Source organism: Gavia stellata, chromosome 19 (genome assembly GCF_030936135.1).
Source record: "Gavia stellata isolate bGavSte3 chromosome 19, bGavSte3.hap2, whole genome shotgun sequence".
NCBI lineage: Eukaryota > Metazoa > Chordata > Aves > Gaviiformes > Gaviidae > Gavia > Gavia stellata.
Window position 1 is genome coordinate 14,164,250 of NC_082612.1, and position 27,491 is coordinate 14,191,740.

General features: G+C 39.9%; 1 protein-coding gene across 1 annotated transcript in view; it reads right to left on the reverse strand.

The window, feature by feature from the left end:
- The window catches only part of MGAT4D (MGAT4 family member D), a 38,204-nt gene extending 11,029 nt beyond the window's left edge, over positions 1 to 27,175 (reverse strand). Inside the window, exons 1-7 of the mRNA XM_059826892.1 lie at positions 27,085 to 27,175; positions 15,963 to 16,124; positions 12,317 to 12,457; positions 10,263 to 10,396; positions 8,061 to 8,107; positions 5,841 to 5,954; positions 4,441 to 4,516 (exon numbers count right to left, since the gene is read on the reverse strand). Coding sequence (XP_059682875.1) covers positions 4,441 to 4,516; positions 5,841 to 5,954; positions 8,061 to 8,107; positions 10,263 to 10,396; positions 12,317 to 12,457; positions 15,963 to 16,124; positions 27,085 to 27,175 — 765 coding nt within the window. The remainder of the gene's footprint in view (positions 1 to 4,440; positions 4,517 to 5,840; positions 5,955 to 8,060; positions 8,108 to 10,262; positions 10,397 to 12,316; positions 12,458 to 15,962; positions 16,125 to 27,084) is intronic.
- Positions 27,176 to 27,491: the final 316 nt, after the last annotated feature.

Below are 27,491 nucleotides of genomic sequence, written 5' to 3' on the forward strand. Positions count from 1 at the left end.
CCCAAAAGGTGACCCAAAAGGAAAAGGTACCCAAAAAGGAAATGAAAAAGGCCTTGGCTGCATTTTTGCATGGCTTTCAGAGAAGAATGGAGGAGCTGAAAAAACCAGAAGCTGTTCCAATTACTAAAGCTGAGTATAATGAGTCCAAACAAGGAGTTTAGAGGTAATGACAAATAATTAAAGAGCAAGTAATTGAGGGTTTGAATTCAGTACGGGGGTGAAAAACGCAGGAAGAGGCAGCTAAGCCTTCAGGAGAATGTTGCTGGGGTGCACTGTAATGATACTGTTAATTTGATCTAACTGCTGTACTTCATTGGCCCTGGTACTTGTCTGGCGGTGCTGGAACCTGATTCAGAAAGCTAAATACATAGAAAATTAATGTTATGAGAAAAAAAGAGCATGGTTTCCTGCTGGTTTTGTGTCCTCAACTGACTGAGCGCAGTCAGCAGCAAGATCTTGAGAGAGCAGGCCCACAGCTTTTAGCTGAATTTGGCCATTACTACCAGTGTAGGGCTGGTGGGGGAGAAATGCGTTGTCAGCAGTGAACCCAGGAGGAAGTAGAATGAAGTTTGAAAGACAGCATTAAGAGATCTTGTTCTGATCCTGTCAGCTTTTGCTGATGGTCAGATAACAAAAAATAGATAGATGGAGATGAACTGATCAAGATGAACGCTTATTAACAGATTCTGAGATCTGGGGATTGAGCTGAGGTGACAGTTATGCAGAAAAGAACAAAAAAAAAAAACCCAAAACATGAACTTAAAAGAAATCCTGCATAAAATTAAATGAGCCAATAGGATTATCCAGTAGCTAGATGTAAAGGGAGAAGAGCAAGGAAGCAAAGAGAGTTTCAGAGAATCCTTAAAGAGAAATTGAAGGGCACCCAAAAAAGGATGAAAGGCAGAAAGCGGAGTATCTCAAAAACCTAGTGAGACCACCATATCAAAAAACACTAGAAGAAGCATACAAAAGTGGTAAAGATTAAAAATATAGAGGCTGCGATGCAAAGTGGGTGTGAATGTGGTTATGAACTGAAAGTAGCTTTGCATAGTGAGAAGTCTGAAACAGTCTTTTCTGAAGCTGACAGTTAAAAGTGAATATTGGAGAATGTAGTTTGATAACCTGTGTAGCGCAGGCCATTAAAAGTTGTTTATTTAACCCTGTACTGAGCCCCATAATTTGTGTTCAACTAAAGCACGTCTTCTTGAAGAGCATCTGCCATTGCTTAGAGATTTCAGTATCAGTTCTTTTTCAGTAAGTTATACTACGTGTAATTATCCTGAACGTTTAGTACATGGTACCCAAATTCTAATTTGAAGTTTTCTGGCTTCAGCTTACAGCCACTTGTTTTTCATATGCTCTTATCTAACAAAGGAGATTATGCAGTGGCTGTACACAGCTGGATCAGGAAGTTTAAGATATGAACTGTCTAGTCCACTTGTCCCATTGCCATGAGAAGGCCAGCAGAACACATGATCACAGCTAATTTCCCTTCACTCATCAGTACTTTGAGATGAAAAAAGATATGTGCACAATAGCAAGGCTATGTAGATTTCCTTAATGATAGATAATAAATGCATTTACATTTGGTTTTCTTATGTGGGTTATCTGTCTGAGAAGTAAAAATGAAGAAGCAACAAAAAAGTGGTAGCATACAATGGAAGTGTAGGCATCAGACAGGAAAGTTATCTTCCCTTCTAAATTATATTATGGTATTTTTATATTTTGAATCACCATTCAACAAATATGTGAAGACTGTTAAGCTGAAAAATCTTATTCTCTCATTTTCCACAGGAAACAAACCTCCAATAGTTCACTCCATAAAGATTTTTTTTTTTTTCAGTACAAGCATAAAGAAAATTTCAGCTAAAAATGCACTTTCATGAACGTTATTCCTTTTAGGAACTCTACCAAATAACAGGCTTGACCTAGAGTCTGGGGGCGGCGGGAATAAAAATCAGTACAAAGACTCTAATTACTTCACTGAGCTATTGCTCAGGCCTTAAAACCATTAGAGAAACACACCAGAGAAATTGTAATAATGGTGTACAGGTGAGTGCTGCTTGCAATATATATTACCAGTATATACATATATGTTATATACAAATACACAAAACTCCGCCAGCCTCCATAAGGAGAAAACTCATGAGGTGAAAAAAGCATAGCAGTAGTTCAGTTAACCAAGTTTGACGTTTATAATGGATTTTAACTGAAGATACTAAAAGATTTATTTAATGTTTTATTTTTGGTTCACCTGAGTGCTAATAGAAAACACTTCCCAAAAACTGCTGTATCTGAGTTTCTCAAAGATGCTTTCAGATTTGAAATGTTTAATCACTTCAGAATGAACTAAGCCTATATGAACACAAAGTACAAATGCATCTCCTCATTACTAGGTTGGGATTCGAATGCCTGCTTTTATGGCTATGTTAAGATCCCATTATCTTGTCTCTGATATTATTACAAGCGTCTCAAGGGGCTCTGGTGGACTCCAAGAAGTATAGTGAAAGCAGAAACAAGTATTTCAAAGTTCTCTTAGCTTTTTATGATTAAGAAAACTTCACAAAAAAGCCCAAAAGGAGCAGTAGCTGGCTCAGGGGAAAAAAGAAAAAAAAAAGGACAAGCAAAATAGAAGAGATGCTTCAAGTAGAAGAGGTGAGATGAGATGAGATGAGATGAGGTGACTGATGGGATTTTTTCAAAGATTATGTTTGATCAGTAGGTTCATCCACAGTGTAACCCCGTTAGCTTCAACGGACTTCACAAAGCTACTTGCTTAAATCCTGATTCAGCAGTATCCTAGAATGAGTTTTTTGCGTGTTTGTTCAGCTAAGATATGTAGATATCAAGAGAAATTACATATGCTTATCTTCTTTCAAAAGTCAGAAGTTAGTATCAGTCACCCAAATGGTATTATTTCTGACAAAACAGTAAATAAAATCTAAGTTAGTTCAAGTTTTCCCTCAGATTACTGAAGTAAATCTTTGTACCAGGCTGAGGAAAGGGCTTTTTAAGTTATTTGCTTTCCATTAATACCAGGTTTCCAAATGGAGGGAGATCATAACTAATTTTATGGCAGCATGTGTTCCTTCTTTTCACCTGTACTCTACAGAGTATTTTCTGGGCAGACCAGCATCTGTGCTACAGAAGCAGCTGCAGACTGGACGCACAGATGAAGAAGTGGATATACTAGGTAACAGTATGAGGAAAGCAATTTCTTCCTAAGAAAATTCTGAATGCAGCCATACCTGCCACCAGACCATCACAATCCAGGCTTTGCTCTGAATAACACAGTTCAGTCCTTATATAATGTCCCAGATAAGAAAACACATATTCTCAAATTTCTTTAAAAATACAAATACATAAGGAAGTCATTTCCATGTAAACATGAATGCTTGGAGAACTTTATAATAGAAAGGGCCATTAAGTGTCTGTCAGCATGCTTAACATTTCCTTTCACCACGTTTCCCATGCCTTAATGCTCTAATGCACTTAGTAAACTTGGGTGGTGTTCTTAAAAACACACAAAAGTCACGGAAAATACTTTATTTGTCCACCTGCCTTCTCAGTGCCTATGCCAAATTTGAGAACGGAGCATAGACTTTTGAGTAGCCCAGCTCAAATGCAGTTGTGTTAAATGCTGACAAGACTTATATGAGATGCCTGCTCCTGCGGTCTTCTCTTCTGGGAATCTTGTGATGTACTTATGTGATACAGAGTCAGAGGCCTGTTCGAGCAGGAGAAGATCCAGGAAAACTAAGAACTAAGCAAAATGCTGTTCTGAGCTTTTTTTAAAACTGTTGAGATTCATGAGATTCATGAAATTTTCTGGATCTGTTCCGTTACTGAACAGTCATGATAAATTTTGGAATCTCTGGTGGTGATTATCGTCTTTATGGAGTGCAAATTAGTACAAATCTAGAATGATGGCTAAACCTAAGCCTGACTGCATGGGGATCTTCTTGAAGTCTAACACTCTAAATCTTCTGGAGAATTTAGGATCTGTATCAACTTGCAGTTTAACCTTGTCTCCAGTATCACCATACTGGTGTGTCTCCCTGTCTGTAAGGGTTTTTTGGTTCATTGTGATCTGGGCTATAACTTGGACCTACCACCACTATTCTGTCTTGCTGCACCAAGTGAAAACATATTAAACTCTGACTTTCTTAACCTAATAATAAGGGTTTTGCACTTCAGTTACCTTGTAATTCAACCTCACAAATGACAGGAAGGTACAGATGGATTTACACAAATGGTACCTGGCTGCAAGATGTATATAAACACAGAAATACGTGGATGCTTGTAAAGAGCACAGGCAAAATACACCGAAAATTACAATAGATTGCTGTTTTTATTGAGGCCTTTGAAACAAATTAAAATTGCCAAAGCTAATAATCAGTACAGATGTATTGCAGCTACATAATGATAATATGAACATACCTGTAAATAAAATGTTCCCTTAGGTTGAGCATATAGCATTAAAAAGCTATAATCCAAATTCTGTTTACTTCTCCACCTAAACATAAGCAGCAAATTCTGATAAGCTTTTCTGGGGGGTTGCAAGAGTTATTTCTAATAATAAAAGCATTTCTAATGCTCTGCAATATTTTCTCTACAGTAAAATTGTAAGGTTGAATATTCTAACTCATTGTTAAGTGAATAAAAATTCTTCTATGATCAGTGTAAACGTTTGTAAATAACTTTACTTTCCTATAAAAGTTAACATTAACTAAGCAAAAAATTTTGATCTGTATCAATGCAGCCTGAAACAAAGTGTCTAACAAGTACATTCATGTCAAATGACTTAAACATTCTACTCATTGTATTATGAACAGTAGAGATCAACACACAATTATTATTTAAAGATCACAAAAGCACTTATTTATGCTTTTACTGATGAACAGCACAGAATACAGGTTGGATAAACTTCATTTTCAGGTTTAAATGTAAGCATAGATTTTTTTCTACAAAGTACAGTCTCTCATTTTACCAGAGGATGAAGCTGATGTTTGATAACCAATGCTAAAAGACTAGAGAGTAATTTATCAGTATTTAATTAACATAAAAGTGTATCTGATTCAAATCTAATCATATCTGAAACTTAAGTATAAGTATGTAAATATGTTTATGCTCTGAAAGAGACAAGGTTTATCTATAAACCCAATATACACGCATACATACACTTGCTGATTTCCTTCAATCTAATCCTAAACTCTCAGTACGGCAGCTCTCTTGCTGCATTGTTGGGGTAGCTTCTGATAAATTAGTTACTGTTGATTAAAAGAAAATTACTTTCCTCCAATGAATCAATTTTGTTAGGTTATAATCTCTGTCTCAGTGAATTTGGAGCACATGAGCGAATGAAATCACCAGTTAGGATATATTATTAATAGTACTATAAAAACTCCATGATCACCAAAAGTTAGGTCATTAATTAAACCCACAGTAGTTGTTACTAGTTAGCTGTGGGGCCACATGGGGTTTCCTTTGTGTGTTCACAGAGCCTCTCCCGTATCTGTAACATAAAACATTTTCCTGTTTTTTCCTTTATGACCAGATCATCTAGCTTATCATCTCTTGGCATTATCCACCTAGTTTAAAACTTGTGGGATGCCTAGAGTCAAGACCCAAAGGAGAAGCCTTGGATCTCACCCTGAAGCTGATGTGCAGCATAGCTTTTCCCAAGATCCCCTTGTGTAATAATTTTTTTTTAAAGTACACTTGAGGTCCATTAGCTCTGAAATACAAAAATATTAGCAGCTCAAACGATGTTGACTTTTGCAGAATTTTCCATTTTATACTCGTAGCAAAAGTTCTTAGGTTTTATACAGCTATCTTACCTTACTCTGTCCTCTGCATCCCCAAATGTTGTCTTCAGGTTGGAAAGATCTGGATAGTAAGAAGCAGGAGGAGAAATAACCTCTAGGACTCCAGACTGGATTTCTCTGGGGAAGCTGTGAAGAGAAGCTTAGTGAGACCCCATTCCTCAAAAAGACATTTGAGGGCAACCACGGACACCAGCTCCCCACAGTTAGGTCTGCTCCTCCGTAAGTGGAATTCACAACTCTAGCAAAGAAACTAAGTCACATAGGTTGTAAATTAGGAATCAAGAAGGGGTCTTTGACAACCATCAGAACAGGCAGGACTGTAACTCATCAAAGGCACAGAAAACACTGAGGAGACGTGTGTCTCGGAACTCCGGCCCCTCCTGCATCTATAGATGCTTACTTGTAATCCTGAGATGGTTGCCAGAACGCAGCAGTAATTCACAACCAAATCCACTATCTAGAACTACACACACCTGTTCCCCCTTGCATGAGAGCTCCTAGCTTCCTTATGCTTGCTCCAACTTTAATTCTACATTCTAGCCAAAATGATACTGTCCTGGAGTGGGGGTTTGGTATGGGGAGTCTGGGTCTAGTCTCTGCTCCAAGGATTAAATTTTCCATTTAAAAAGTCATTGAAAAAATGCATAATCAACTTTGGGAGCCAAACCTGGAAGTCAAATCTCCCCCTTCCTCCAGAATAAAAATAATAAAAATTCTTCATTTTTTAATAGGTATAGAATCACTGAAAGAAGGAGTTTTCAGACCCGAGTTCCCCATTTCCTATGATTACTGAAAAAAAGCTAACATTAACAAGCGTATCACAGCACAAGCATGCTTTTGAAAAAGAATCTCAGTCCTACTCGGTAACACCGACAAAGCGTCTACTCCACAGTAATTTTTTCAAAAACCATAAAGAAATCATAAAAATTACTTAAGTGCTGAAGTTGCTGTACACATTGTACCTCAGTGGTGCTCAACAGTACCGAGGAGGACTGCCTCGTCGCCTTGTCCTAGCTGCAGTACTCCCAGCTGAGCTGAACCCTCCGCAGGCAGGACGTTATTGCTAGTGCTTAGCTAGCGGGCTCAGCCTGGGGAGCCTTCAGGGGGAAACCGGCACCCGAAATACAGCCTGTGAAACCCTTGAGCAGAGCAGGATGTGCAGCAAAGCCTCAAAAGCGAAGGAGAAGGGCAACCTCCCTTGGGATCTGGTTCAACTTTTTTTTTTGGGGGGGGGGGGGGGGTGTTAATATTCTAAAAAACATTGATACAAAGGTTGAGAGCTCTCTTGTAGTCATTTTAAAGAAGAGAGGGGAAAGGCTGTTTCACTTCAAATACTGGCCAAAGTGAGGTTCTGTCAGAGTAACTAATTCATGATTGAGCTTGTGCACCAAAGAAACCAGCAACACCAGTACTGCAGCACAATGCAGATTTGATCTCTTGCTCCTTTCAGCCAGCTGCCCTTCAGGGCCTTCAGCCTTCCCTGTTTTGTGACTGTTAGTTACACTATACCATTTCTTAAAAAGCAGCTTTTGTAAGACAAAAGAAATCTACCAATGAATGTATTTTTTTTGCCAAACATTTTAATTTAGTAGTTGTTCTTAAGCTGCTCTAAGGTTTTTCACATGCACATGATGCCATAAATGTCTATGGGAAAGAATGATAAGAGCAAGCCACACTGCAGTGGGACTCCAGCCTTCATTTGATAGCTCTAACATTAATTTGGCATGGCAAAGAATATCCGTCTCATGTTACCCGTTTATAAATAGAATCAGGTTGCTGTCCAAAATCCCTTGCCTTCATGAAAAAGAGGCAAATGAGAAACAAAACCAGCTAGAAAACATGACAGACATCAGCGTACATTGCAGGGCCGTGAGGTCTGTGGGGACCTAATACACGTTAGCCTCAGGGGCCTCGAATTGCTTCATTAATCTCATGGGGAAAAGGCTGAGGTTCAAGTAAATATTTATCAGAGGCTTAAGCTGAGACCTTGCCTGATTAGTTAAAGCATATTTATGAAATAAGAAAAGCAAAACAAACTGATATACATCCTTCTGTTCCGAATTTCACAGTGTGTTATGATACACATATTAAGAGTGTACCTATGCCTCATTTCTTAGCAGTTCCATTTCGGTACGGTAGAGTTGTAATTTATTGCTGAAATGCTCTAATTCTTTCCATAAAAGCTCAAGATGTGTTTACTGGCTGCTCAGTGTTACACTCTGTGGGACTTACCTGGTTTTAACACTTTCTGCCACACTGTTAACATATTCTGCATTCACCTAAAGAAAAGAAGGGGGGGTTCATTTCAAGTCACCCATTTTTGTATTAAGCAAAATTCTGTAGGGAATATTTACATGCAAAAAACTTCATTTTTATTCTTCAATTCTTTTCATTCCAAACAAAAGCAATATGTTATAGCAGCATTTCTACTAAAGGACAGTATGAGGTTTTCAAGCCAACTGAACTTTCAACGTAATTGAAAGTAGAACTGAACTACCTCCAGCTATGGTTTCTGCATTTTGCTTTTGCACTGCTTCTGCAGGAGGCCAAGCCATTTTCTGCATAAAATTCTGTTCTACAGCTTTCACTTATGCCAGAAGAGCTCAGTCATATAACTGTCAGTAAAAAGTGCCGTTTCAGGTTAATCACCCAAAAATCACAAAAGAGGCCTACGGTTGTTGAGAAAAGTCACCTAAGCAAAATTTTCTAAAGCTAGCGACACTGAAAATTTTTATTTAGAGTTTCTTCCTAATATAACAAACTTACGGCTCTTAGTCTGGAAATTTTGAGGACATACTTATTCATTGCTGCTGTTTCATAAAAATAACAGGTTTAGTGTGGAAAACACATCTGTTAACTATATTAAACAGTGCTAAGTTTTATGGATTTCGAAAGCAATACAATACCTGTCTTAGCACTTCAGATTTTTTTAAAATACACAAATAATCATTACCAGATATATATTAAATTTGTAATAAGTAAAAAAGATGCAATGTGATAAGAACTGTGGTAGGAAAAAAATACCAACAACTTTGAAACTCACTTTCAGTCAATAAGTTACTCTGACTTAACCCATAATGTAAACGTTTAACTTGGTCTTCTGAAACTTTCTGGGAAAAAGGAAGGTGTGGATTCATTATCAGTGAACACACCTGGCCCCCTCTCATAAATGTTCTTATCACCTCTCATATCGGCACGGTCAACTGGCTCTAATTTACTGCATGGCTGAAAAATGGAAGCTGCAAGAACATGACTTTGGGGACAGGACTGATTCTTACAACGGCAGTTTAATCCTAAATTGGCTGAAACGGACTATTACTACAACCAAAGCTACTGTTTGTTAAAAGTGCCACGTTAGGGCTGTCCACAGTGGGCAACTGTACTACTCAGAAGTTAACCATTAAAAACTCAAAGAACTCTCTGAAGCCCTGTAACAGAAGGTTTATCTGAGTGGCAGCTAGGCAAAGCTCATCATTGCCAGGGCTCTTCATTGGGAAATAGCAACTGTAGAATAAGTTCAGCTCCTGAAAATTATGCTGAAGAGGAAATACAGCCAGTAAAATTGGGCCTATCTACTTATCGTTGTGTTCCAAACAGAAAAGTGGAAGACATGACCTAACTTAATAAAGTGAACTATGTTGTTTGACAGCGTCACAGGTGCAAAAGCTGCTCTAAGTGATGACTGAACTAAAAAAGCAAACTTTAACTGTAATGAATACATGTATAAACTTTAATGTTGTTTATGGAAGGACAAAGAAATATGAAGAAAAAATATGACGTCTGAATAATTGCACAGTCTTTTTACCTGCAAGTAACTATCACTAGCTGATTCCCTTCTGTAGCTTTTTTTCCAATGTGATCAAGACATTTGGAATGAGAAAAAAATCATTTACCCCTACTATTTTACCTTGAGCACTGTTTACTCTCCAAAACATGGAACAGTTCAAGTCTCTGAAGAGTTTTCTTTTTCACAAGCAATGCCAATACACATGCAGAAGGCAAGGCTCCAGCATATCAAGGTACTTTGCAAGATATCAAACCAGCAGATAAATAACCTGAACTTTTGTTATACTGAGTAAGTTTACCTTTTTCAAGTTCTATGGAACTCTTCTATGGAGGATTTACATTTCATTCTTGAAGTAGAATACTTTCAGAGAGAAATAATAAGTTCATACAGTTTTATTTGAAAATCTGACTGCAACAACTGTGTTTGTAAATGTAACATGACTTTTTACTCTTCGATCATCCGAGTTAAGGTTTTTTTCCATGTACGAACACTGGGGCACTAACTGCTCACTATCTCCTCCAGCCCTGAAGAAATCCCTCCCAAAGGCCTAGCTAACAGTGTTTTGCCTCTCCTGCACTATCACACTAAGACATAAATCTCCATATTGTCTTTCTATCAGCATACTGCACCTTTCCATGCAAACTTACCTCTGCTACAAAGATGATTATTACGCAGTCGTTCTTTTGCTCTTCAGAAAGTTCGTACAGTAGGGAATGCAGTGTATTAATCAGATAATGTCCTTTTTCCCTTTTCACAGTAGGAATACCCATCACCAGCGAGACTGCAAAAAAAGAAGTGCACAAGCCACGTAATTTTAAGTCAGGTAAAGGGCAACTGAAATTACATTTTAATTTTTAGTTGATGTGACCACGAGACTCAGCGACAGTTAATATTCCTATAGCACTGTGACAGCATTAGCTTTACTACCTGGAAGGAGAGATGCCTCCAGCTACGTTTAGGTTAGAGACACCTGTGTCTGTGTTATAAGCACCAGGTCTACACTGTGTAGACTGTCAACATTTGAGAACTGGTGGGTATTGCTACCTCTGGCAAACACATAGGTATCTGCTATTGAGTTTCAAAAGCGGGTATTGCAAAAGAAGTGCTAGCTCTTGGTATGGAGTTGGAGATCTGAGTAGTAAGAGTTAAACCAACACTGCTTTACTGAGCGAGTTGTCACAGGAGGTGAGCACTGTGTATCTCAGAAAGGAATCCACAAATCAGAGTCTCAAAAATCTTTCTGAGCAGTTTAAGTGATACGAATCCATGGCTTTGACATAATCAATAATAAGGAGAAAGGAACTTAAGATGTTACTATGATTAAGAAGAAAGGAACTGAAATTCCTAGTGAACTGAAAGATCCCCCAGTAGCAAACCTGTGCTATATTTCATCACTAGATTGCACGCAGTACCTCTCTTTTTTCATTGGTGAGGGCATTACTGAAGTCAGTGACCTAATATGGCTCAGCAAACGTGTAGAATTCTTAGTCCTTGCAGAAGATTCCTATTTACCAAAACCTCGTGAGCTGGTAAGGAAGCAGCAGATTTTGAAGGAAAGGAGTAGGTGCAGTTAGTGACTTGCTCCAGACTTCATCATTTGTGCCAGCATCAGCTCAAAAATGCCAAAGTTCCAATGTTCCTTCCAAGCACATAACCTGCTAAACCACTGGAGTTTTGTTTGGTTTTACACGCTGAAGGTCAACCTGTACTTGTTAAAGTGTGGTCTTGCTATTGTGATTTTCAGGTACAAATAAATGAAAATTAAACATGCAGCAAATGCAGCATTCTTTTATTATTTTATTACTTTTCTTCTTGGGCTTGTTTTTTTTTTTTTCTTTGCTTCCTTGTGAATGTGTCTGGTTTTCTGAGGTTAGTCAGCAAAATGGTTTGCTGACTACTTGTGGTCTTTGCATGCTCACACTGATCTATGGGCTCATAGATGTCACTCCAGTGAGAACTACAGCACTGCTCCAGTAGAACCACTAGCCCATGTCATGGTCACGGCCAAGTTACTTTTTTAGTTAAATCAAAAGTGTTGCCAATGTTTCTTTATATAAGATCACCCTAGAGAAAAGTCAGAATTTCAACAAAATGCAAAACTCAGCAAAATAGTTGACTAGTTCCTTGTTTGCTTACTGCTTTTGAATGTTCTTTTTACCTATCGCACACCAATTAGAAGAAGATGTAACTTAATCATTTGTATTATAATTCATTGGAATTCATTATGATTTGTGCAGGTGTCAGCTGATTTCTCATGTGGATGAAAAAGTTACACTGAAGATTTATTAATATCCTTCAAATGATTACATCACCTTCCCATTTGTTTCTAACTTTAGCAAACTGTGTGAATTGTAAATTATCCCTGGCTTCCTTACTTATACTAATTTTGTGGGAAAAAAGTGTCAGCTAATGCATCTTTGCCAGATGAATCCATGACTAAGAACAAAAATAACATTGCTTTCAGTTACAACTATTTTTTTGTTGATATTTGAGAAGGTTTATCAGAATACTTTGGGAAAGACTTGAAATTGGGATGGGAGTGGTAAAAGTGCTTTTGCCATCCCCATAAAAATTTATTCAGTTTGGCAACAATATAAAGTTTAGGGAGAAAACCCCCTCTGAACTTTGAGAATGCTTCATTGCTAGAACTTAATATAAAATATAAACATATAGAAAATATAAGCCAAACTTTATTTCCTACCTCCAGTTCTCTGTTGCCCAAAAATAACATTTGGGAAAATGGCATCTTCATATTCTTGAAGGTGAGGTAGATAGTAGTACATGTTTGTAAGATGCACAGGGAGTTTTCTGGTGAGGTTTAACACTTTCCACTTCATATCATCTGAAAGAAACAACAAACCCACATATACACATAAAATAAAAAGCCACCAGCGAAGCCTATTATTTCAACTGTTTTCCTCAACTGAATACTAGCGGATTACCACACACAAGGTTATTCCAATCAGAACTATTTCTCAGAAGTGATTATCTGTCACATATATACCCTCCTGCCATAAGAAACTGAGAATCACCCCGTACAACCCCCCCCGCCTCGGTGACGGTGCAGAGCTCCAAGCCTGAACGCCCTGGGAACCCTGCCTGCACTTCCCTGTGCCTAAACAGATGCAGGATTGAGCCATCTTAAAACACAATAAGCAGTTATTTTTTAAAAGCAGCAACTGTTTTTTGCACAGTTGGCAAGCAACTTTTTAAATAAAAAGAAACACAGATTCTGATTAGTAACTTTCTTAATTACTTAACAAACTTAAATGCTTTCCCCAAAATGTAACATGTGGTGGTTTTCAGGGCTCAAACAGAAGTTCTCAGGTTATAAAAAGTCCTATGGCAAAAAGGACAACCAGATGCAGGCCTTCAGAAACTATTCAAGAAACAAATGACTGCAGCAGTTAAGAGAAAAGTAGGGAATATTTATTTTTTCTTTACTAGTTTAAAGTAAAGATTAAAATAATTAGAATATTTATTCATGTTGAAATAACTCAAGTGAGACCTTATAAAAATAATCCTATTTTTAAAAAATAAGCCATACAAAACCCAGATACCATTAACTTACTAGTTTATCTTCCTTGATATAAACATTCCTGAATGTTCCAGTGGTTGTAAAAATTCTTTAAAATAAATCTAATAAAAACTTGAGCAACTTAATTCTAAAATCATTATAAAATCAATTATAAGCTTGCAAAAAAAAATTGTGCTTAATGTAAGATACCCATGGGGGTAGAGATTATATGTACCATGCAATTTTAAAAAATGTATTTGAATAGATTAAAATGAAGACTATATTTACGAAGGATAGCAAATGGTCTTTCTAGTATTTAAGAAAACTGCTTGGAAACAAAACTGAAGATCACTCCAGATTTGATTTTCCAGTTGTCAAAAGGCTTAAATCTTGCTTTCCTGACACAAGCAGCATATAGCGCTTATACTAGATTTTTGTCTGTCATTCTCTGTTGCTGAATTTTTCTATACCCTACTAGCTACTTACGACATGTATGTCTTTCTGTCCTGAAAGAAAAATAAAGCTCCTATGAATTTATCTAAGGTAATTCATACTTCAGTGGGTGCCTCCTCCAGACACTTTATCAGTTGTGCAGAGGCTGGTACTAGGGCACTTCGTGGTATCTGAACACCATCTCAATCAGTTTTAGCCAAGAAAATCATGTTAACAGCCTTCCAAACTGCAGAAAACTTGAAAACTCAGTTTCGCAGTCAGCAAGGCAACGGAAGGTTTATTGATTTAGATGGAAAGTTATTTTTCCTAAGAAATGCATCTAAGATAACTCCCCAAATCTACCACCCTTCAAAGTTACTTAAAACAAGTCTTACAAATGACCATCATCAGCTTTATTCACTCAGCTTAGATCCATGAAAGCAGAGGTTGACTGAATGGGCAATATTTATTTGAAGTTGTTCAACTTCCAAAAGATATTCCCACTGAAAATTAGGACTCAACAGAGATTCCCCACCTTACAAAAAAGAGTTATAAAAAAAACCCCAAACAAACATATATATATCTCTGTATGTCCTGACGTTTGTGTATGAGAGACCTACAACTCCTCCTACTCTGCTTTGCCATTAAATATACTGCAATTTTGCCACATAGAAACTTTTTTTTTTAAAAACACCTTCATAACTTTTCAAGGACTTCCCATTTTTATTTGGAAGTAGTACCTATCAAGGGTTGGGCAAGGGACTTCAGTTTTATTGCGTACAATAAACCTTTTCATTCATACAATAAAACTTGGCTGGAATGGGAAGCAGAAGAGTAAGTAAAAATAAAAGGAAAACTATTCAGTGATTTTAAGTTATTTCTGCTTTGAATCCTGTGAATTGACAGCTTTAAGACTTTCTGATATTCAGCTGGCTCCAATAAGAATGAAGAGCAGAGGCAAGGGGAACTTGCACGCTCCTCTACCGCTATTACGTGCATTAGGCAGTAACTCTTTGTCCATGGTATGTGGGACTACTGGTAGCTGACAACACAGTCTCTATTCTAAAGCTTCTAAGGCCACAACCCTGCCAACACTCAAGCATTTGTCTATCCGCATCTGAACAGTCCCGCCAAATTAATATTGAATAAACAGACAAAAAGAGGCAGGGAAGAACAGGATAAGAAATGAAGCTGACTACACTAAGCAGCAATGCACGTCGTTCCTGCTTCTCCTGTAAGAGTCCTAGTTAATTCCCTATTTTAATTGGATACTAGCCCGCTGTACTGAATGCAAATAAAGATTTTAAAAAAGTAGCTTTCAGTAGCATCCAGGCTCTTTTTGAAGTCGGGGTGTGCTGTGGAATGCCCCTTCTAGTTTCCCTTCTCTCCCCGGGGAAATAGCTCTTCCAATCTGAACAGGGAGGAAGGCAGATCCTGCACTACTACATCATTTCTTTTAGGGGACAGAATTAAACTGTCCAATCTATTGTTTGCAACTACAGTGTGCAGACAGATGGGGATGTACAACAGTCTGTAAGGCAAGGATCTACTATATTTTTAAATGAATAAGAAGTTTAATTAAACAATGGGAAGAAGCCAGATCACTAGAGTAAACTTAATTGCATGTTGGTGTCCCTTAGAAAAAGAGAAAAGAAAAAAGGCAGAGAACCCCCCGCAAAGGTTTTCTTTTAATTGGCATCACTTACAAGCATTCACATTTCCTTCAGATTAACAAACTACTTGCAAGATACAAATAAATTCTAGAGGGAACATCCTTAGGCTGTATCTAGCCAGCAAGACCTCATGGGGCTTCTCAGCTCCTGGGCTGAAGCAAGCGCCCAGCTGTACTGGTCTGCCTGCTGAGATGAGACTGCGCAGCCACCACGTGCACCTCAGTGCCTGGGGGCTGCTGGCAGGGTGGCAGAGCACTCACGGTCAAAAAGTCCTCCCCCCCGAAAGTCACTCCACCCAGATAGGAGGAGGACCAGGATTGTGGGACATCTGAGAAGGTGTACGTGCCTTCCAGGTTAGACACAGCCCCAGTATTTATCAGGGTGTAGCTGCATAGTAAAAGCTGATAAAAATAGTTTATTCAGTGCTCTGTAGTTGGCAAGAGAGGGATAAGCCCTGTCAGAAACTTGATGAGCAGTATGTACAGCTTTGCCACTATGACACCACTGCAGTCTACTGTGCCCCCTTTTTTTCCTCTCCTTATTTGTTTAGTTACTAACTGATCCTATTTAAAGAGGGGCTACAGATTACCTCCCCACTCTTTTTTTTAAAAGTAGGAACTTCTACCTAATACTAATATAATCAAATCCATGATTTTTCTCCCCACACCAGTGATGAAGAAAAAAACTTTGAACTCTTAACACAGTACCTTTTTATACATACAAACCTGTATGATTTGTTGTCAAGTTCATTCTTTTTGCAACTATACGTTTAATTTCATCTAGGGCACTGCTCAGTTCATGCGATCTTTTTTTATTTTCCTTTTCAGCATACAATAATCTTTGCCGAAGTTCCAGAAACTGGCTTTGGTACATGTCTGAGTCATTCCCTGCAATGAGAACATAATTTCAAAGAGGTGAATTATATGATGGAACAAAGAGAAAGTTTAAGAATAGGAGATGGTCCAGAAGAAGACGTGACCAGGAGTGTATAAACAGTAATAAAAGAGGCCGCTCAAAGTTTATTCATGGAATGAAGAAGTCTGGAAGAGTATTAAGAAGTAGAGTTTAGGGAGCATAGCTGGGTAAAGGCTTGCAATTGAAGACAAGATGATGACTATGACATCCATCATAAGGAAAAAGTCAGTGAAAGACTGTGAGTTGCACGGGAAGGTGCTCTCCAGTAAAGCAAACAACATTTTTCACTTAGTGACAAATCTTGATGACCCTTGTCACACTGAAGAGTGTAATTATGTAATAGCTTGTCTTTTGTATAAAACACTATCAAGATTAAAATACAGATAGTAAGGTATTCACTCTTCATCTATGAGTTAAAAAGCGTCTGGAGTATATTAAGAACCATTAGTAAAGATGGTTATTTGAACTCCTGAATGTATTTAATGAGATGACAACAGAAACTTTTCTGGATTGAAGGATACCTTCATAACATATAGCCCACCTTTGATGAAATACTCTACAATCATATCGACATTAGAAACACTGTACTCTCAGTCATGGTTATCAGATAGCTCTGCTGTTCTGCATAGTATTCTCAGATAATGTCAACATTACTTTTACAGAACATCCACTTTCTAAGAAGCACGTACTGTCAGAACTTCTCAGTTATCACAGATGATATACAAGACTTATACCTGTCAGTGCCTCCACTGCCTCATTGCCACGTGAATCAAGATTCTTAGACTTACTAAAATTAATATAAGGCAACACTTCAATAACATCACTCACTTTGCAACAGGAAGTAAAGAAAGGAGAGGGCAGAAGGGGACTTGTACTTCATTGAAAAATGTTTTATAATGCTGGGGTTTTTTTGGGTTTTTTTAGTAACATGCTGTTATTTAGACACGTCTCCCATTGTATTTGTGGACTGTGCTGAGTCCCATCCTTGGCAGGACTCATTTTCTAGGACCCACCATTATCTCTCAGCAAAAGTGAATTCCTGGGGATTCTAGCCTGTAAAAGAGACAAAGAGCAAAATGCGCAGGTAATACAAATTTGTGAGGATTTGCAGAGCCATTTCAAACTGGAATTAATTTGCATTTTAGATAAACAGGGTTATTTTATTTACAGTAAACACAAGTCCTTAATTTAATCAATAAAGTATGATTGGAAGACCCCAAAGTTTAAAACATCTAGGAAGAAAGTAGTTAGAAAAAAGAAGTAAACATACTATTATTATTATTATTGGTCTCATTCAAAATTTAAAGTATGTTTAGTAAAATGCCCATAAAATGAATGCTTCCTGAAATTTTCTGACAGTCTTAGAAATGTTTTGACTTGCAAGAAAGGCAGCCATAGCTAGAAGTATTCTGTACTATGCAGCCATGAATGTAAATTTAGCATTGTTGAAGGGAGGGGAAAACTGGATTATTTCATCTGCGTGCAACAAGAAAGTTCTACTTTACTGAAGTAGGCTTCCCTAACAAATAATCAGAGGGTAAGTAAATAGATAAATAAACAGAAGATCAAATGAGGAAACAGACGGAGAGTCCATCTTTTAACAACCACAGGGGAAAGGTTAAAATAGATTTCCAGTACAAATCTGTCATGAGGCATCAGGCTACAGAGCTAGAACCCCAAACAAGCTAAATTATTGGAGCACCTAAGGAAGATCCCTTTCATCAACTACTATGTAGGAATACACTTTCTTGTTTTATGCTTTTCTTTCGCAGCCATATGTCCAATGCCACAATCCAATCTTTAGCTTTTTGCTTTAGAATGTATACGAATAAAATGGAAACAGAAGGTTTAAGCTGGTTTAGTGACTGACCGACATTAATCATACTGTTTTCATAGCAAGAAAGTGATTCCAAATAGAGCATCAATACATGTAAACAAGGTGGAGATTTATCTTGCAATTCCAAGACAAATTCAGAGGTATAAACTAAAGATACAGTAATGGATGTGCATTTTTCTTTAAATTCCAATTGCCTTTATTAGGAGTTAGATAGCATCAAGGACCAAGAAAAAGTGGAGGTTTAACCTGCAGTAAAGTTCCACATGCTCATGGGAAGATGCAAACAACAAAGAGCAAGCCTGCAATCTTCGGATAAATACACGTTATCACAGGATGCAACTTCCTGCTTCTGAAAAGGGAATCAATCATGTTGTAATGGAGGTGTTTCATAATTAAATGCTGGAAAGTGTTGTTCCACTGACATTTCCAGTCCTGTAATAGCATAAGATTTTGCTAAACCAAACTAAAATTCCCCTCGGTACAGCTATATTATAGGAGGAATCAGTAAAGAAATTGCAGATGAACAATAGCACTGTAGTCCCTCTTTTTACAATTCTTTCAGCTGTCCAGCATCAGGGTGACTCAAAACCACCGGTGTCACTACTGGGCTGACATTTTGGCAAGCACCAAGTAATTGCAGTTTTATTTGCTTACTTACAGGTGAGTCTACCAAAATACCATAGATGCCTCTGGCAAATAAAAGGTCAATACTCAGCAATCACTGAGTGCACCCAAAGAAGCTGGCATTTGTAATTGGCCTTGTCTATTTCTTCAGGCCAGAAGAGGGAAACCACATTTTTGAGTCTTTCAGAATTGAAGCCTCTGTTCACTTAGTAGAGCAAGACTTTTAGTAACGGCTTATCTTATTCGATTTTGACAGCTGGGGAAGCAAGGGTCTGACAAAAGTTTGTTATTATAAACATACATAGTTTGAAATAGAACATGAAAAGTTCTAAGTGTTACTGGAGTGTATGTAAATGAGCAATATTAACTACTAGTAAACCTTTGGCAAAAAATTTGTGTTTGGAAAGCCGTACTGAACTTTTCGTATTTTGCTGTGCAATAAGGTACTGTCATGAACAGTATTACTGCTATAATTGTAGCAAGCTAAGAAGATAGAATTAGAAGCATTATGAAGCTAAATACTCTAAATATTTAAATGGTCATTAAGCTTAAATGGATTTTAGTATGTGTGTGTGTGTGGAAAGTGTTGCTCTTGAAGTATCTAAGGATCTACAGAGAACTACACCAGCTGCTCGCAATAGCTTGCTTGGAAAGAAGCAGAGAGGGCGTTTTCACAAATACAGCTCACTCTGGCAAGGAGGGCCAGGAGAAAGGAGCTTCGGCTGTATCATGAAACACTGTCCATTCCCAGCGACAGCCTGGCTTGGCAACACCTTGTCTACCAATGGTTCATCAGCAATGGGGAGCGTCAGGATAAAACCGGGAAATGGCGAGGTGAGGACCTATGGCAAAACTACAAAAAGCAAATGAAGGTAAAGGCTTCTTTTCTCCTTGGTGAGCTGCAGACGAATCACTCTGCTGGGCTAAGGAAACCCTACCAGGACATTTCAATGGGGTTATGCTGGCTGCAAGCCAGGGGAGAAAAAACCCCACCACCAGCCAGACTCAGTGATAGCACTCAAAGCTTTTGCAATGAATTTTCAGCTTTACCACAGCATTTCCTCTGACTGTTTACTACACATTGTCACATATACTTAGGGCTACTGTAATTCTAAGATGGCAATACTTAAAACGGTTTTAAATGCAATCTTGTGTTTTATCTCCTAATAGATACATATATATAACTTTCTGCCCCGGAAACTGAAACTGTTTAGAAACAATACTAATCTCTAAAGCAAATACTCATTCTGAAAGTCAACCGATTATTTCTCTTAGCTCGACAGACACATACTTCCTATTATCATAAATGCTTCCAGTTTTATTAACAATTGATTTCTGGCAATTTCTAAGAGCTGTGGAACAATTCACCACTATCTCCTCGTAGCATTCAAAGGAAAAAGAAAATAAAAGGCAAATTGGGAGTGGCAGAAAGGAGGGATAGTAACTGCACTAATAACTGTGGCGGTTTGTTATCTTCCCGTAACTGATCTAAAATAGAGAGACCTTTCTAAATCTTGTTACATGCTTTGCAAGCTTGGGTTTTGTTCTCTCAGAGTAAGTTGGGAAAAAAAATCCCCCAAACAATGCCTCTGTCTTAGTTCAGAACAGCCAGTTCTTACGCAAACACTTAAATTCAACAATGTGCTAAAGCCTAAGGGTATTTAAGCGCCTTTCCAGGCAAGGACGCCTTCCTGAATTTGTGCATGATCTTTAAATATTTTGTTTATAGCATTAAGCACAGCATTATTTGTGTCTTCCAACAGGTTACAGACAGCCAAGATAAACTAGCATAAAATCAGAAGCTGCTTCACCTGCACTGGGTACATTCACCTGTAATGTTTAATGTTTGTCAGAACTGGGGTAGCTTCGATTGCTGAGCTTTAAGCATAGGAGACAGCATGTCTTAATGCGTATCTTAAATCTTCATGAGCCTCTGAAGTCAGTCAGTGCTGAGGTTGGTTTGTTTTACACAGTTGAAAAGGGAAGGTTAAGTGAGCAGGTTAAGAAGCTTCTAATTGTTTCCACTCATCTGTCCTGGCCATGCTCATGGACTGTGCTGCAGGGGCTATTGATATGGCAGATGGTGGAGGCTACAAATAGGAGGAGAAAGATTCATTTCAGCCAGGCACAATTCTCAGCCAGCTGGCTGAAACCTTTGCCCAGCTGTGACGCAGCAGTATCAAACACGCAGGCTTGATAAGCCAAAGCACAGGGCTCAACGTGCAGCGAGGACTCTCTCACCATGTTTTTATAGCTCTCTATGTAGACATCTAAGCAAGCAGAGGAACCAGGCAGCAGTACATTCTGCTGGTAGGTCTACTCGTCTTTGACAGTATCCATATGAGGAGCTTCTAGATGGTGGAGGCCAGCGGAGAGACACTGTATTAACCCAGTGACATCAAAGAAAAACAGTGTGCCAGCAATTTGGGAGGGGAGTTAGGGTTCCTCTGTGCCCATACAGAGAATATACTAAGAAGAGAATCAGAATGGCTTTCCAGTATTAAAACATACAAACACCTTACGAAGCTAAAGGCAGATCAAAGTTAATACCTGAATTTTAAAACCATATTCAATTGTATAATGAACATGGACTCGCTATTGGGTTTGGCATAGAATACTTTGTACTGAACCATTTACATACTGTATCTAACTGAAAATAGATAAGCAAAGTTGTTTCAAAGAAAATACAATTAACTTCCAATAATATTTTCTTAAATGTTGGCAAACAATCCTCATTTTAGATCCGAGTCTTTTCCTATATTAGAATGTAGTGAAAAGTGATCTTAAAACATTCAGTCAGAACATCACTATATAGGAAAGCAATAGTATTAAAATAAGTGGAAAAATGTACAAATTGAATGGATATTGCATGGTGCTTGCCCATAACTGGTATACTTTGGTTTTAACATAGTAACGTTAGTAACACGATATAGGTTCTTAATAGCAGTGGAAAATTCTGATTTGAATATGGCCTTTATCAGTTAAATAAAAAGTACTCATTCACTTCATTCAATGGTTATTGCTTGGTTCTGGTTCTTGGTTAGTATTTTAAATATTTTTACTGTTCTGCCTGATGTAGCAACAATCACTCATTTATACACACATCTAATTAAATGCCTAGCTACTAACTAAAGTATTTCTGGATAAAACTGCGTTCCTCAAGAGTCAGTGTGCAACATTAGGAAAGCGTGAAGGTCGTATGTTTACCCTTGCTTAAGTACAGGTTGTGATGAGACACTGCACAGCAAACAAAGAGAGGTCTGAAATGTTCCCTATCCCTTTCTCTACGAAAACCAGGAGTAACTAGTCTCATTTTGTACCTGAATCTTTATAGGATTTACGACTCAGTTCCTCTACTTTTGAGGACAAGGCAGCCACTATTCCGCCTCCAGTAATCGCAAGAAGCAGCAGACTCTTAGTTCAGTAAATTCCCCATTTAGAAGCCAGTAAAACTATACAGCCTTTGTAAGTCTTGGATGTGAATTTTGATATAAAATTTGGGATCAATAAATACTAAGTCTTAAGTCCCATTTGAAGTTGTTGTTTAATGCCTAAATGAAGAACTACGCAAAGAAACTAAGTAAGTGATCACTGGACTGGAGAAACTCTTCCCTTACTGCACTGTGAGTTTTGGCCACATCCTGACTGCATGTTGGGGCAAAACCTGGATGTGCAGTAACCTATGTATGCTCTCAGGTCCACTGGAAGGAAATATACGTGTGAAGGCAAGGAGGGAAGATGTAGCCTACCAGTCAACTGGAACAACTGGGGAAAATGGTGGTTAAACACAGCCTACCAGGCCTAGAGAAGGCAGGGAAATTGGCTTCTGCATGTTCATAAATCTGGATAAGCTGTATTGGCTGAAATGAGAATGGTGTAATTCAAGACTCCTTATCAAATCTGTCAATTTGCCACTATTTAATTGAAGCTTTGAGCCAGAGTGTGCCAGTTGGGTCTGGCCAGGAAACCTGCAAAGAACTCCATCACAAATGACAGAATCTCCTGGGGACCTGTGCTTGGGTGCACAGCAGGAGCAGGGGTTGGCCAGCCAAAGCAAAGCATCACACCGTGGGCAAAAGATTACTGGAAATAAAAGAAAAGTGTAATCAGCTGTTTGGGCTTTCAACTGTAAAAAAAATTACTTTCATCAGAAATACCTTTTTAACCCTTTGTACCCCTTTTACTGATTAAAAGTTTTGTCAAAAATTTAATGTTAAACAATTTGATAAACCTTAAGCATACTTCTGTGAATGCAGTTAAGTACAGTTTCTCTCGTCTTCATCCCACCTCAAAGGAATAACTAAAGAAATCCAGGTTTCACAATGTTTGACTCAACATATATATAGTAACATACTTGGGTCCTTGTGACATCATATTTTAGCATCACTTTCTCCTAACTTACAGACAAAGCTCAGTTTTAATTTACTTGGATAAAGTATCCCACAAATTTAGGTGAAGAGGGCAGCAACATGTTACAAATCAATTCAAAGCGATCTAATCTTGTAACCCTTACAAGCAACATGAAGCAGCACTGCCATGTGAGATGACCTGATTTACCTCACTGCTGTGACTTCTAAAAACCTCATTGTTATGCAGCCAAGACACCAAAGTTTCTTTTTATTCAGGAATAGTCGTTCCTCTGAAGAAACTTTATGTAAGTTCATAATGAGTTTATGATGCACTCTTGCCTCCTCTTTTACTGTTTTTCAAGATTTGCTACCTCCTTACGTTTACTTTCATATTTTTGTATACCTGTGGTATTTCTTACTGAGTAATATTTACATGGAAAACAGTAGCTGACACTGCATGAGAAAATCACAACATATATTGTAAGTTGTATACTACTTTCCATAGCTACAAATCCATATGAAGCGGATTTATATGAGAGCAAATACTTTTGGTTAGGTGAATTAACAAGTGGATTGTAACTCAATTGCACAACAGTAGGAACATCTGCATCATCCTGACAACAGCCTTCCCTATTCCCAGATGCAAACTGTTTGCTTCAGACAGGTTTTGCTTGCGGCCTGGGGAGGGACCAAAAAGCTCACAGCAAAACCATGCAGGACATGGAACATAGGTATTGCTACAGCAGTCCAGCTGATTACTTGCTAATAGCAGCCTGTCTTCCCAAGCACTCTATAGAGGCTGCTGAAGTTCAGACAGACCATGCAAGTTTAGACAGACAGTATCAGGCTTTGCTGAAGATCTGGTAGATTACCAATTGTCTCCGTAATTACTTTTATCGCTCTTTTTGGCCACAAAAATATCAGCCTATTTAAAACGAAACCTCTGCTTATATTTATAAAGCAATGGAAAAAATGACTATGAAAACATCTTTGTAAGGATAGTTAAAATGTATATAATATTATCCACAATAGCTGAAGTCCAGTGGCTTTGGTAGATTCTGAACTTTCACTTTTAAGTGCATGAGTGACGCGGGAGCATCTTCCCTGCCATGCCAGTTCAAGTTACCTGTACTCGAGTTAAGTCTCCCAACTGCACATCAACACTCAGGCTGCACTGAGTAGTTAGAAGCAGCACCAAACAGCCAATTATTTACTGCTGTCACTGACCGCAAACACATTTCAACTCAAATCTCTCAAGCTAGCTAGCCCCTTAGTATAAGGCCTTTAAAGGTCGCTGGCTTAAGCTATTGATTTTTATTTGCACAGAAATCAGGACAGAGCCAATACCCGATGTACACTTCAAGGGCTGAAAGGCTCCGAGACTGCAAGCAAAGCGAGCAACATTTTACAGGGCTATTTTATACTTTTCATTATGGAAGCACTTAAGACCACCGTTCTTGAGCTAGGATGCCCTGTCCTAGTCGTACAACAAACAAAAAAGACTATTTGCTATCCCAACATCACTGCAATCCAAGAAACAATAACTGGATAGGAACTGGAGGGAATACTACAGCCTACTGCTGCTTAGTGCGACACGCTGTAGTCAAAAATCAAGAGCAGCCTAAACATTTTAACGGGCAAAACAGAGAAGAAAACTGAAGTAAGAGGAGATTTAACAAATGTGTGGAAGAAAATGAGCCAGAGAAGAACATTTGACAAATGAGCGAAAGAGAAGGGAGCTGACAAGCTAAGACAGTACTTGACCTCTCAGTAACAGGTGGGATAAGTGAAAAGGGCATTAGAAAAGACAACAAACATTGCAGTTTGAGATGAGTGGGACCTCCTGTAGCGCTCTAGGCACATCAGCGGAGAGGCAAGTTCAGCAGCACAGAAGGGAAGAAGAGAGGTTTAACAATATCTAAGCAGAGGTATCTACCTGTTTTCAGAGGAAAACATTAATTTCAAACCACCTTCTTAAATAGATACTCTGTGACAACAACAGACCGTTGGTCGCTTTGCTCCCAATACTTCTCTCTCTGTGGAAGAAGGTAACAACATAGGGCTGTTCCTGGGTTTTTTTGGATGGGTAAAAGGCTTCCATCTTCTAACACCACTCAGGAGCAAAGACCATCTTTTTCCAGCAAAATAAACTTAATACAAGGTCATTCACCACATGCTGTTACCTCCTCCTCTAGTTACTAGGATCAACTGTTTTATTTACGCATTTGTGATATTTACCAAGCTGAAGAGAGAATGTGCCTCTGAACACTACATATTTACAACTGTAGTGGTTAAAAGCTTGTTAAGAGAACAGGTGCTAATAATAATAATTAGGAAAATGATACCATCTGACAAGAATTAGTTACTCTGTTTACTGTGGAGGAGACTACAACTGTGGAAAGAGAAAAGTTAAAACAACACATATACATATATACCACACCATGTATTACCCCTCCCCCCAGAAAAAAACCTAACCCCAGAGCAAAACACCCCAGCACGGAATGCCAGCAGAGAAAGGCCAAAAAGCAGAATGAAAATGGAATTTCAGCAACGAGGAGTCACAAAGTAAAATGGTGATAGGGGTGGTAACTGCGGGTGGGACAAACGCTATCGTCTCTTCCATCTTAGTTTCTTAAGACACACCCTGCTTTTACTTCTTTTTCTCCTTCCCCGCTCCTAGCAGGATTGCCACTGAGAAAAGTGTCAAGTGTTGAAAGATAAACAACCGTATAGTTGGGAAGAAATGATAAAGGCAGGAGGATCAGCACTGTCTTGACTCTATTCAATATTCCGTTGTGAGGCCAAGATCTCTACTGCCACTTCTATTTGTTACAGAAACAATTAATACAAATAAATTAACAGCTAGTCAGAGTTCTGTGATCATTCCAGAAATTACTAATTGGCTTATTCTAATTCTTCTGGATCTATAAACCCAGACCTTTTGTAAAGGTGTATATAGGAAGCACTGAAAGATCCACTCCCTCACCCCAAACAAACTGTCAGACAAGCAGCCACGTCAGCAGGCCTCAGAGGTACTATTTGGAGAGATCTTCTAATTCATTTTCAGAAAATAGCATCAGTTTTATCTTTCTTATGTAGGCTCAGAGAACCTTAGACATGGCTTTCTGGAGATCTATCCAACATGTGACAACTACATAACCTATCAAAGATATTATGTAATTTTAAAGTTTATAAATACAAATATAAAAACTGAGGTATTTTTTCTCTGGATTGAACATTGCGTTCTGGTGCTGGAAACATACACACGGAAAAGTGACTGTACAGGAGGCATAAATACAACTGCAGAATAGATAACGCTACTTTGTCCTCCTCAAGTAATATTCAAAAGAAGAACACGGCCACGGCAATCAGCTTTAGACTTGTTCTCTCCATCCTAATGCAGGACGGCTGTTAGAAACTTTTATTAAAATGGTTTCTTAAACTTGGGAGATTTTTAATCGGACAGGTTTGACCCGAGGATCCAACCCTGCAAGCTGTTAGGCAAGCTGGTAACTCGGTGCCCCTAAGCCATGACCCTGGGGAACAGGCGAGACCCGCACCCTCCACCTTACGCGGGGCCAAGCCCCGCACTCGCGCCCGGCTCCGCTCCCCTCCCCTCCCCGTGAGAGCCGAGCGGGTCGCCGAGCCCAGGGCGGGCGGGAGCGCGGGGCAGCCCCCCGTCCCAGGCTGGCGTCCTGACCCGGGAGGCTGAGCCGCGGAGCGCGGGCACCGTCTCCGCGCCCCACGCCGGCAGCGGGGCCGTTACCGGCCCTCCTTCCACGGGGGGCCGGAGCTCCGGGAGCGGCCCGGGGCGACCCGACGCCGCCCGCGCCCCGACCTCCCCGCTGGCCCCCGCCCCTAGCCTGACTGGGTACCACTCGCCGGGACGGTGCCGCACGCCGGTCCCGGGACGGCCCCGCTGTCAGACGGCCGTTACAGGCGGGCGGCCCCCGGCCGTCGGGCGCAGCCGGGGGAAGGCAGCGCAGCGCCGCGGTGCCCCCGACGGCCCGGCGGGAGGGAGGCAGCAGGTGCCGCCGGGCCGCCCGCCCTTCGCGCCCCGGCTGGACGGGACGGGGCGGCCCTCGCCTCGCCTCGCCCCCCGCGGCCGGTGCCCGCTCTCACCTTGGCTCCCCTGCCACGCCGCGTACCACAGCAGCGGGAAGGCGGCGCCGAGGCACAGCGCCGTCAGGAGCGGGCCGTGCCGGAGCCGCATCTCCCGGCGGGGCGCTGCCCGCTCGCCCCCCGCGGCGCCTCCTCGCCCAGCCGCGGCTCTGCCGCCCGGCCGCCGCCTCCGCCCGGGCAACTGCCGGCCGGGCGTGTCCGCGCCGCGCTAAGCCGCCCGCCCCCGGCGCCGAAAGGGGCCGGGGCAGCGGGGGAGGGCATGCCCCGGCCCCCGCGCACCCCGCTGCCCCGCGAGGCAGAGCCGCCGCGCCCGCCCGCTTCGCAGCGGCGTTGCCCGGGGAGCGGGCGCCCGTCGGGAGGGAGCCGCAGGCTGCAGCGCTGGCACCCGCTCCGCCCGCCGCCGGGCC